Source organism: Dipodomys spectabilis, unplaced genomic scaffold (assembly GCF_019054845.1).
Source record: "Dipodomys spectabilis isolate Male_0828 unplaced genomic scaffold, ASM1905484v1 ptg000080l, whole genome shotgun sequence".
NCBI classification, from domain to species: Eukaryota; Metazoa; Chordata; class Mammalia; order Rodentia; family Heteromyidae; genus Dipodomys; species Dipodomys spectabilis.
The window spans coordinates 3,802,705-3,813,600 of NW_024870757.1; the positions used below are offsets into that span (position 1 = coordinate 3,802,705).

At 55.9% G+C, this 10,896-nt stretch overlaps 2 protein-coding genes across 3 annotated transcripts; both read left to right on the forward strand.

Annotated features, from left to right (window-relative positions):
* The first annotated feature begins 429 nt into the window (after positions 1–429).
* CUNH19orf85 (chromosome unknown C19orf85 homolog) lies at positions 430–5,778 on the forward strand. Its single transcript, XM_042683204.1, has 4 exons — positions 430–602; positions 3,142–3,425; positions 5,276–5,357; positions 5,730–5,778. Exons 1-4 carry the CDS (start codon positions 430–432, stop codon positions 5,776–5,778), a joined length of 588 nt encoding a protein of 195 aa, XP_042539138.1.
* On the forward strand, positions 5,276–10,731 carry Isoc2 (isochorismatase domain containing 2). Of its 2 annotated transcripts, XM_042683221.1 has the most exons (6): positions 5,276–5,357; positions 7,911–8,048; positions 8,144–8,353; positions 8,462–8,532; positions 8,646–8,763; positions 10,335–10,731. In XM_042683221.1, the coding sequence occupies exons 2-6, from the start codon at positions 7,914–7,916 to the stop codon at positions 10,413–10,415; spliced, it is 615 nt and encodes a 204-aa protein (XP_042539155.1). In that variant the 5' UTR covers positions 5,276–5,357; positions 7,911–7,913; the 3' UTR covers positions 10,416–10,731. The 2 variants fall into 2 exon arrangements, with proteins under 2 accessions (XP_042539155.1, XP_042539156.1); XM_042683222.1 differs by lacking the exon at positions 8,144–8,353.
* Positions 10,732–10,896: the final 165 nt, after the last annotated feature.

Consider the following 10,896-nt stretch of genomic DNA (forward strand, 5'->3'; position numbering starts at 1 on the left):
GGCTCACCTCCTCAGCTTCTTCCACCCACAAACACAGCACCGCACACAGCCACAGCGACAGAGTGCCAATTAAGGATCCTTAACGTTAATCGCTCAGGTTGACTCTGGCTATGGCCACAGGGCCTGCCTTCCCTAACTAGGCCTTTGTCCCCTTAATTGGTTATCTCCAGGCACTTTTTCTCTGCCTCTCTACCTCCGTGCTCCCATCTGATATCCCAGGCCCAACTATGTGCTAATTGGGTACCTGGGTAGAAAAGTGGGGCACACAGCTGGCCCCCCTGCCAACATTTGCCTTCCCGTGTCACCCCTCACCTGCCCCCAGGCCCAGCTGGGAGACACCACCGGCAAGAGCTCAGGCCTCATTCTCCTGGCACCCCTGTGTCCATCCACCTCACCTCTGACTGGTACTGTGAGGAGTCACTCCTGATCATGCACCCTGGAACTCCCACAGCCCCCAGGGTCCCAGAACCTGGGCCCCGGGAGCTGTGTGCCTTTGTGAGTGGGGCAGCTGTCCACATGCTGCGGGCTCTGCGCCCCCGCCGTCCCCGCCCCCCCAAGAGGAGACCCAACCACAGGCGCTTCCTGCACAACCAGATCTGCAGGTGAGGGGCTGGGGGGGGGGCTGGAGCAGGGGGTCAGGGCCACGGGGCTGGATGAGACCTGAAGGCCCTCAAACAGAGGCTGGAGCCCCAAGTCTGGGTTCAAGGGCCGTTCAGTGGGCATGACTTGTCGTGTACTGGCTCTGTGCCAGGCCCTGGAGACCATCACTGACCAAAGCAGATCCAATTTACTGCCTTCCCAGAGCAGAGCGGGCTGTGAGCAAGTAGGAAGAAAGCCCAGGGAAGAGGGGAAAGGAGATGGAATGGCGCCACCAGGTGGTGACCCTTGAGAAAAGCCAGAGAGATAGAACCGGAAACGGGGGGGGGGAGGGGAAATGGGGGAAATAGGGTTCTCAGTGATGAAAAGTTCTGAAACTAAGAGGTAGTAATTGTACAACCTTGAATTAATTATACTCTTTTTTTGTGTTGGTCCTGGGGCTTGAACTCTGGTCCTGGGTGCTGTCCCTTAGCCCTTCAGCTCAAGGCAAGCACTCTACCACTTAAGCTACAGTGCCACTTCTGGTTTTCTGGTGGTTAACTGGAGATAAGAGTCTCATGGACTTTCCTGCCCAAGCTGGCTTTGAACTGCAATCCTCAGCCTCCTGAGTAACTAGGATTACAGGCGTGAGCCACCTGCATCCAGATAATTATACTCTTAAACAGTGAATTTTGGGGCTGGAAGGTGGTTTGTGGTAGAGTGCTTGCCTTACATGCATGAGGCCCTGGGTTCAATTCCTCAGCACCACATCAGCAGAAAAAGCGGGAAGTGACACTGTGGCTCAAGTGGTAGAGCGCTTGCCTTGAGCTGAAGAGCTGAGGGACAGCACCCAGGCCGAGAGTTCAGGCCCCATGACCGACAAAAAGAAAAAAAAAAAAACACAGTGAATTTTATGTTATATATGTTTTATCTAAATTTAAAAAAAGTAAAAAACTAAACTGGGCGCCAGTGTCTCATGCCTGTAATCCTTGCTACTCAAGAGGCTGAGATCTGAGGATCACGATCGAATCCAGTCTGGGCAGAAAAGTCTATGAGACTCTTATCATGGATAAACTATCCAGAATAAGCCAGAAGTGGCACTGTGGCTCAAGTGATAGAACACTAGCCTCGGGCACAAGGACCAGGACAGCACCCAGACCCTGAGTTCAAGCCCCAGAACTGGCCAAACAAAGGGGAGAGGGGCTAGAAATGTGGCTCAGTGGTAGAGTGCTTGCCTAGCATGCATGAAGCCCTGGGTTCGATTCCACATAAGCAGAAAGAGGGCTGGGAAGGTGGCTCAGTGGTAGAGCGCTTGCCTTGCATGCCTGAGGCCCTGGGTTCGATTCCTCAGCACTACATAAGCAGAAAAAAAAAAGCTGGAAGTAGTGCTGTGGCTCAAGTGGTAGAGCGCTAGCCTTGAGCTGAAGAGCTGAGGGACAGTGCCCAGGCCCAGAGTTCAGGCCCCACGACCGGACCCCAAAAAAAAAAAAACAGAAAGAGCTGGAAATGGCACTGGCTCAATAGTAGAGTGCTAGACTTGAGCACAAAGAGGCTCAGGGACAGTGCCCAGGCCCTGAGTTCAAGTCCCAGGACCAGCAAAAAAGAAGAAGAAAAGGCTAGCGTTATGTTAAAAGGTGGTGAGTATGGGCTGGGAAGGTGGCTCAGTAGTAGAGCACTTGCCTTGCATGCATGAGGCCCTGGGTTTGATTCCTCAGCATCATATAAGCAAAAAAGAAAAAAGCTGGAAGTGGGGCTATGGCTCAAGTGGTAGAGCGCTAGCTTTGAACTGAAGAGTTGAGGGACAGCACCCAGGTCCAGAGTTCAGGCCCAATGACCGGACCCCTCCCCCCCCAAAAAAAGGTGGTGAGCAAATGAAGAGAGAAACCCAAGGGAGGGAGCATCCAGGAGAGTTCTGTCCCCACTGATGGCCTCACCTCAATGACCTTTGATCCAGACCTCAGCCAATGAGGAAAAGACCCCACATACACAGTTGAGGGAAGAGCCACTGGAGAAGGGAGGGAGAATAGCAGTGATGGTGGTGGTGGTGGTGATGATGATGATGATGATGATGATGATGGTGAGGATAGGGGTGATGGCTCCCCTGGAACACCTGTTAACTGCTCTTCCCGTTGTCCCCTTCCTCATCCGCTCTAGGCTCAAGCTCAGGTGTCTCCCATGTTTCCCCACACCCCTGTGCCTGTTGGAGCAGACCCCCTGCCTTAGCATCCCAGCATTGTTCTCCAGCATGTCTGATGAGGGGTTGGGCCTCAGAGGAGGCCTGGGGCCTCGGTTTCTGTTTCTACAGTTGGGGGGGGAGGGCCGCTGGGGAGGACTCCAGCCTGAGACAACTCTGGAGTGGGCACCAGCCCACAGCGCACCTGCGTGTAGTACAGTAATGGCGCATTCCTGCTTGACGCACTGCTCACTTCCACCCTACAGTGTCCTCGTGGGACCAGACCCCAGTCCAGGAGGACAAGGGGGTGGGAAGAGGGGACCAGTCTCTCCCGGAGTGGCAGACTGGAGGGGTCTCCTAGGCAAACCTCCCTGACATGGGTCTCTCCACAGGCAGTTCACCCAGATTGAAGCAGCCACACGGCGCCTGGCCCTCTCCATCCTGTCCCAGGAGGCTCCTACCCAGAGACCGCCACCCCAAAAACCTCCCCCGCCCCCTGCGTCCCCCTTCCTGGGGGTGGCCTGTGCCGTGGCCCCCAAGGAAACCCCCCATGTGGGCCCCAGCCTGAGCCTCGCTGCCCTGGACACCTCTACCCTGGACCTCTTTGATGACATTGTGCTCACCCCACAGTGGCCCACGGCGCCTCTACACTGCCCCCCACAGTCTCTGACAGCAGGTGCGCCCCAGCTGGCCTCAGACCTGCCTGGTCAGATGCCACCCTGCTGTGATCCCCTTCCTGCTGTGGGGGGAGAGGCAGAGCCTGCAGCTCCCTGCTGGGGTTGGGTGGACAGGTGGGGGGCACCTTGTATTTAGGATTCTCAAGAACTCCTCAAGGACTAGGGGACACTCCCCCCCCCCACTCCCTCATACCCAATCATAGCCCACACCAGAGCCTGTCCCTCCCCCTGAACTCAAAAGCCACGACCATTCATTGCCTTCTTTACAGACTCTGGGAAAATCAGCTGCGTCTGGACTCCCACGTCCAGAGCCCACTTCCACCCCATCTTCTCCCATCTATCCTCTCAGCCTCCTCTAAGAATCCTTTTCGCCCTCCTACCCTGGTCCATCTCTCCCCAGTGCCTGTTCTTCACTTTCTCCAAGGATGTACAGAGTCAAAGTGTCAGGTTCAGCACTGAAGGAGGCCAATAAAACCCCTGACCTCACAGAGCTCACTGGCGTGCATGCAATCCTTGCTAGCAATAAATGAATAGATAGAGTTTAAAAAACAAAAAGGGGGGCTGGGAAGGTGATTCAGTGGTAGAGTGCTTGTCTTGCATACATGAGGCCCTAAGTTCGATTCCTCAGCACAACATAAGCAGAAAAAGCCGGAAATGGTGCTGCAGCTCAAGTGGTAGAGCACTAGCCTTGAGCTGAAGAGCTGAGGGACAGTGCCCAGGCCCGAGTTCAAGCCCCACGACTGAAAAAAAAAAAGGGGGGGGGCAGGGATCAGCGGCTCACACCTGTCATTGTAGCTACTCAGTAAGCTAAGATCTGAAGATCCCGGTTTAAAGCCAGCCTGGGCAGGAAACTCCATGAAACTTATCTCCAATCAACCACTCAAAAAAAAAAAAAAAGGGTCTGATTCCTCCATGGACCTCTTAATCCTTTCTTGGTTTGTGCCTAATGTCTTTGCAAGATTTTTTTTTTTTTTGTCAGTCCTGGGGCTTGAACTCAGGGCCTGGGCGCTGTCCCTGAGCTTTTTTGCTCAAGGCTGGTACTCTACCACTGAAGACACAGTTGCCCTTCCCCAGCCAGCCCCAGCTAGCTTTGAGCTGTGATCCTCAGAGCTCAGGCTCCTGAGTGGCTAGGATGGCAGGCATGAGCCATCAGCGCCCGGCTGTCTTTCTTTTGAGAAAGGATATTGAAATATAGCTCAGGCTGGCCTAGAACTCGCGAGCCTCCTGCCTCTGCCTCGAGGTAGAGGCAAGCCCCGTCTTCTAACAGTAAAGACTTTGCAGTCAGTACCCCCGACCCACCCCTCCCATTGCCTGCCACTCTAGCCTCCTCCACCTTCCATTGGTTAGGTCCTCTGAGTCCCCGCCCCGGAGGCATTGCTACCAACAATCAAATCAGGACTAAAGAAACAGCCTACGGCCGGGCGCCGGTGGCTCACACCGGTCATCCTAGCTACTCAGGCGGCTGAGTTCTGAGGATCACGGTTCAAAGCCAGCCCGGGCCATGAAACTCATCTCCAATAAACCACTCAGAAACAGGAAATGGCGCTGTGGCTCAAGTGGTAGAGCATTCGTCTTGACTAAAGAGCGGAGGGACAGCGCCCAGGCCCTGAGGTTCAAGCCCCACGACTGACGAAAAAAAAGAAAAAGAAAAAAGAAACAGCCTTTGGATCTACGCTCCTCCCGCCCCAACCTGGAGCGACAGAGCAGCCTGCGGATTGGCCAGGAGGGAAGGGCGGTGGCCGAGCGAGGCGAGCACCGATTGGACGATCTGCCCAGGCAGGCGGGGAAGGGGCGCGCGGGGCGGGCCGCGTGCCAGGACCGGACTAAACGGTGACCCCCGTCACCCCAGGACCTTTGGGAGGGCCGAGCCCCCAAACTTCCCAGCTTCGCCTGCAGACGGGGCCGGGCCGGCTCCAACCCAGCACTTCCGGGTAAGTTTCCTCCCGCCGCCCCAGACCCATGTCCGCCTCGCCCTCGGGGCGGGCGGGCCCGCGACCCCCGGCTCCTTGCCCCGCCCCGGGGAGCGCCCGCCCTCGTCCCCAGTCGGGCTGCATCCCGGCTCCCGTCGGCAGGTGGGGCTCCTTCCCGGTGTCACTGGAAGAAACTGAGGCCCGGATCCAGAGTGCAGCCAGCCCCAGGCCGCACACCCCGGGTTCGGGCCCAGGGATTGCGCAGGGTGGGGGAGGGGGAACGGGTAACCAGCCACCCCCTTCCCCCTCCCCGTTTTGCCGCCGCGGGGCGTCTCCACTCCGCACCCCCGAATCGGCCTTTTCCTCCCCCAGACTAGTTCCCCTTCCCCGCAGACCCTGCCCCACGCCGCACCGGAGAGTTGAGAGTGGGTGTGCCCGGTGAGGTGGTGCTCCGAGGTCCTAAGTCAGAGACACCAGTCGTAAAAATAAAATGTCAAGCAAAGGGGCTAGGGCCGTGGTATATGTTAGGGAATTAGCTGAGCCCCCCCCCCCCCCCATTCACATCCCTATATCACCAAAAAAAGTGTCTTGGCCCCTAAATGTACGTGTCATCCTCTCCCCTCCCCTCCTTCCCTCCCTCCCCCCCCCTCCCCTCCCTCCCCCTCTGTTTCTCCCCCCCACTCTTTCTGCTAGCCCTAGGGCTTGAACTCAGGGCCTGGGCACTGTCCCTGAGCTTCTTTTGCTCAAGGCTAACACTCTACCACATGAGCCACAGCACTACTTTTCCAGCTTTTTCTGTGTATGTGGTACTGAGGAATCAAACCTAGGGCTTCATGCATGCTAGGCAAGCACTCTGCCACTGAGCTACATTCTAAGTCCCATGACTAGTTTTTTTTCTCTCTCTCCCTCTCTTTGGTGGTGCTGAGGTTTGAACTCACGGCTTGGTGCTTATTGGGCAAGGTCTCTACCAGTTGAGCCAGCCTCTCTCCTCTCTTGACATCTGTTTTGGGGATCCTAACCCATCTACATTCCAGGTTCCTCCTCAAGTCCCATTCTCTGGTCATGGAGGCCTTTGGTTGTGTTTTTATTTTGAGAACTTTTTTTTTTTGGTCGGTCATGGGGCTTGAACTCTGGGACTGGGCGCTGTCCCTCAGCTCTTCAGTTCAAGGCGAGCGCTCTACCACTTGAGCTACAGCACCACTTCCGGTTTTCTGGTGGTTTATTGGAGATAGGAGTCTCACGGTCTCTCCTGCCCGGGCTGGCTTTGAACCGAGATCCTCAGATCTCAGCCTCCTGAGTAGCTAGGATTACAGGCGTGAGCCACCAGCGCCCGGCTTATTTTTGAGAACTTTTTATGGAAGTATATACACACAGAAGTGGTACAGGACAAAAGAGCACTCAAGTGTATACATTTTCACACTGTGAACTTCTGGTCTGGAGATTGAAGTCAAGAAGGGGCATTTCCTCCAGCAGGCCCTGCTCTTGACCTCTGTTAACAGCTTGGTTCACAACAGCTGTAAACAGCCTGGCTTGGTGAGTTCTGACATTACGCAATTCTTACATTTATCCTCCACTGGATGACCTTTTGCACATACCAAATCCTAAAGAAACAGCATAGAGCCAGGTACCAGTAGCTCACACTTGTAATCCTAGCTACTCAGGAGGCTGAGATCTGAGAATAATGGTTCAAAACCAGTCCAGACAAAAAAAGTCTATGAGCCTGTTATCCCCAGTTAACCACCAAAAAGCCAAAAATGGAGCTGTGGTGGTAGGTCTAAGCACTCTAGACAACCCCCACCACGGGCTTTCTGCACAACTGGAGCAGTGTTTGCGGCATTCCCTTTTCCCTTCATTCTCTTGAGCACTTTTCCTTATTGCTACTTAAGAGCTCGCTGGTGTTCCATGATAGGAATCTGCAGCCAGTGCTGGACACTGGACACTTAGATTTGTTTCTGCTCCTTCCCCCTGCCAGAGTCCTGTGATAAAGAATCACTTCACAGGACCCAGTGCTAGGTAATGCATTAGGAGCAGATTTCTAGGTCAGAGGGCTTAAGGCTGTGTCCTGGTTGCTTAGGTGTATGCTCCTGCCAGCCCAAAGGGATGTGGGGTGGCAGAGCCCTGCACAGCATAGCTTTTCATCATTCAGAAGTCATATCCTGGGCTCTGTATGGCCTGGGCAGGTCCTGGATGCCCCTCGATATGGAGTGAGGATGGAAGCCTTCATTGAAGATTCGCTGGGCAGGGCCAGGCCCAGGAAGCCTGGCATCCATGCTCTAGGGGAAAAGTAAAGACTACCAACACGGTACCATCTCCACAAAGGGAAGCAGTAGTCAGCCTGTGACCATGGTGGCCCAGGGTGAACATAGCCACAGAAATGTCCTCACTGCTGGACTGCACAGAAAGAGGAGGAACGTGTCCAGGTCCAGGGGACCACAGTGTGGTGGTATGGAGGTGGAGGCAGGTGTGCTGGGTGCATGGGCGAGAGTCCAGGAATATTTCTTGGACAGAGGCCCAAGGCTGTGCTCCAAGCTCCCCTTTCTACCTGACTCTGCACACGCTGCTCTGCCTCCTTAGGAAATGGCCGCCTCCAGGCATGTCCTGGGCCGAGTTTCCCCGGAATCCTCCATGCTGTTCCTGTGTGACATGCAGGAGAAGTTTCGCAACGTCGCCTACTTCTCCCAGATCGTCTCTGTGGCAGCTCGCATGCTCCGAGTAGGTGCAGGCCCCTCCTCCTTCTCCAGACTAGGCAGTGAAGGCCCAGCCCTCCTCCCTCACACCCAGGTCTCTGTTCCCACTTGGTGGTGCAGGTGGCCCAGCTGCTGGGTGTCCCAGCCCTGCTGACGGAGCAGTACCCGCAAGGCCTGGGCCCCACAGTTCCTGAGCTGGGGGCCGAGGGCCTTCAGGCCCTGAGCAAGACCTGCTTCAGCATGGTGCCTATCCTGCAGCAGGAGCTGGACAGCCGGCCCCAGCTGAAGTCTGTGCTGCTCTGTGGCCTGGAGGCCCAGGCCTGTATCATGGTGAGACCCCAAGTGCCCCCCCCCTCGCAGTGCCCACTCCTGTCCCCATCTGAGGCCTGTGCTCCCTGATGCGGTCTAGGCATGGTGCTGACCTCTCTCTGCCTCTAGCAAACAGCCTTGGATCTACTGGACCGAGGGCTGCAGGTTCACGTCGTGGTGGATGCTTGTTCTTCTCGCAGGTGAGGTCCCGGGGGGAGGGGGGGGGAGGCAGGCAGCTAGGGCACCTGTGATGCACCAGAATGTTCTTGCAGCAGCTTGGACACCTGCCTCCCTTCGCTCTTACCCTCTGCAGCCAGGTGGACCGGCTGGTGGCCCTGGCCCGCATGCGACAGAGTGGCGTCTTTCTCTCCACCAGTGAAGGGCTCATTCTGCAGCTTGTGAGGGACGCTGCCAACCCTCACTTCAAGGAGGTAATGAATGTCCTGTGTGGTCCACCCTGCCCCATGCATAGGACGATATCCAGGCCCATGGATACATCTGGGCACAGCAAGCAAGTGTGTCCTCCAGGGTGAGCAACACACCACCAAACATGAACTAAAGATGTTGAGTGGCCATAAAGACTAAGTGAGCTGCGTGCTCACACAATCTGAGATCTGAGGATCAAGGTTCAGTGTGAGACTCCTGTTGGGTGCCAGTGGCTCACACTTGTAATCCTAGCTACTCAGGAGGCTGAGATCTGAGGATCTTGGTTCAAAACCAGCCTGGGCTAGAAAGTCCTCGAGACTCTTATCTCTAATCAACCACCAGAAAACCGGAAATGCCTCTGTGGCTTAAGTGGTAGAGCACTCACCTTGAGCTGAAGAGCTGAGGGACAGTGCCCAGATTTCAAGCTTCATGCCCCAACAACAACAAAAAAAGTGAGACTCCTTTTTCCAATTAGCCACCAAAAAGCCAGAAGTAGAGCTGTGGCTCAGTGGTGTCACGCCAGCCTTGAGCAAAAAAGCCAAACAACAGCGAGGCCCTAAGTTCAAGCCCCAGGAAAAAAAGAGCTGGCCACTGTCAGACTGACAGTTACAAAGGTCATTCTGGCTCCCTGGAAACCAACGGATAGTCATGGGCATTTGTGGAAGGAGGAGAGAGACCACTGCAGAGGCTACTTCAGGCATCCAGGCCAGCAGCGTAAGGCTCAGGCAGTGGAGGTGCAGGCTTTGTTCCCCCTCACCCATACACATACATTCCACACTAGGATCTGAACTCAGCCTCTCACAGGTGCTCCACTGGTGATACATGCTTCCAGCTTGGCTTTTTTGCTAGTTATTTTGGAGATGGAGTCTGCCAGGCTTATCTGCCCATGGCTGGCTTTGAACCTTGAGCCTCTGGATCTCAGCCTCCTGAGTAGATAAGATTATAGGTGTGAGTGCCTGGCCATTTGAGGGATGTGTGTGTGCCTGTGCACATGTTGGTTCTGGGGCTGAACTCAGGGCCTAAGTGCTGTCCTTGAGTTTTACTTTTGCTCAAGGAAATTTTTTTGGTGCTTAATTGGAGATAAGAGTCTCACAGACTTTCCCGCCTAGACTGACTTTGAACTAGGATCCTCAGACCTCAGCCTCCTAAGTAGCTAGGATGACAGGTACAAGCCACCAGTGCCCGGCTTTGAGGGACTTTTCGACGCAGGAAATGTGCTTGGTTGCCCTTGTTCTATTAAGAGGTGGGTACATAAATGGGCCTCGGGATGGAGGTACAGCCTGGCCAGCCTGGGACAGAGCCCTCGCCCTTCATGGTCCAAGCCCTTCATGGTCCAAGCCTCGGGTGCCCCAAGATGGCAGACAGGAAGGAACTCACCCAGGCAGGCAGGGCAGAAGGGGAGCCCCCGGGAAACTTTTGAGAGTGGTTGGTTTGGAGAAGGCTGCTGCCAAGAAGGCCCGGAAGGTAAGATGGTGGCCCTCAGTTTTGTCACCATGGAGATGGAGACCTCACAGACTTGTCACTATGGAGATTGGGACCTCTGACTCTCCCTGAACCCTCCTCCCTCCACTCGCAGATCCAGAAGATCATCAAGGAGCCCGCCCCTGATAGCGGGCTGCTGGGCTTCTTCCAAGGCCAGAACCCCCTCTTCCGCTGAGCCCGGGGCCTCGACCCTCCAGTCACTCGGCAGTCACTCGGCATCTTGGAAGCGCTTCTCCCGGTCCCTGGATCCCCAGAGTGGTGCAGTCGTCCAGGAGAGCCGCCCCCGGGGGAGGGGGCGTGGTCCTGCTGTCCCATTGGCCGGCTGCTCCAGGAAATGCAAATGAGACTCGTGGGAAGCTGTGCGGCAATTGGCTGGGAGTGAGGCAGAGGCGGGGCTCGGCCCAGCGCCACTTCCCAGGGTGGGCAGGGGCGGGAGAAGGGGCGTCACCGATGGGACCCAGACTTGCAGAATAAACATTGCTGTGACTGTGGACCGAACCATTATTAGGCCGGGGGGGGGGCGGGCGTTCCGGAAGCCACGGGGCTGTGGGCGGGAGAGAGGGGTCTCCAGCAGGTGGGGAGGGGGAGGCGCCTCTTCCCGGCTCCAGCCAGCTGGAGGCACAGGCCACATCTGTGCGGAAGGCGGGGTCACAGCG

Coding starts and splice junctions, on each gene's coding strand:
- CUNH19orf85 (XM_042683204.1), top strand. CDS start 430: ATGCACCCTGGAACTCCCACAGCCCCCAGGGTCCCAGAACCTGGGCCC. Junction 603..3,141: donor CTGCACAACCAGATCTGCAG/GTGAGGGGCTGG, acceptor GTCTCTCCACAG/GCAGTTCACCCAGATTGAAG. Junction 5,358..5,729: donor CTCCAACCCAGCACTTCCGG/GTAAGTTTCCTC, acceptor CCTTCCCCGCAG/ACCCTGCCCCACGCCGCACC.
- Isoc2 (XM_042683221.1), top strand. CDS start 7,914: ATGGCCGCCTCCAGGCATGTCCTGGGCCGAGTTTCCCCGGAATCCTCC. Junction 8,354..8,461: donor AGGCCCAGGCCTGTATCATG/GTGAGACCCCAA, acceptor CTCTGCCTCTAG/CAAACAGCCTTGGATCTACT. Junction 8,764..10,334: donor CCAACCCTCACTTCAAGGAG/GTAATGAATGTC, acceptor CTCCACTCGCAG/ATCCAGAAGATCATCAAGGA.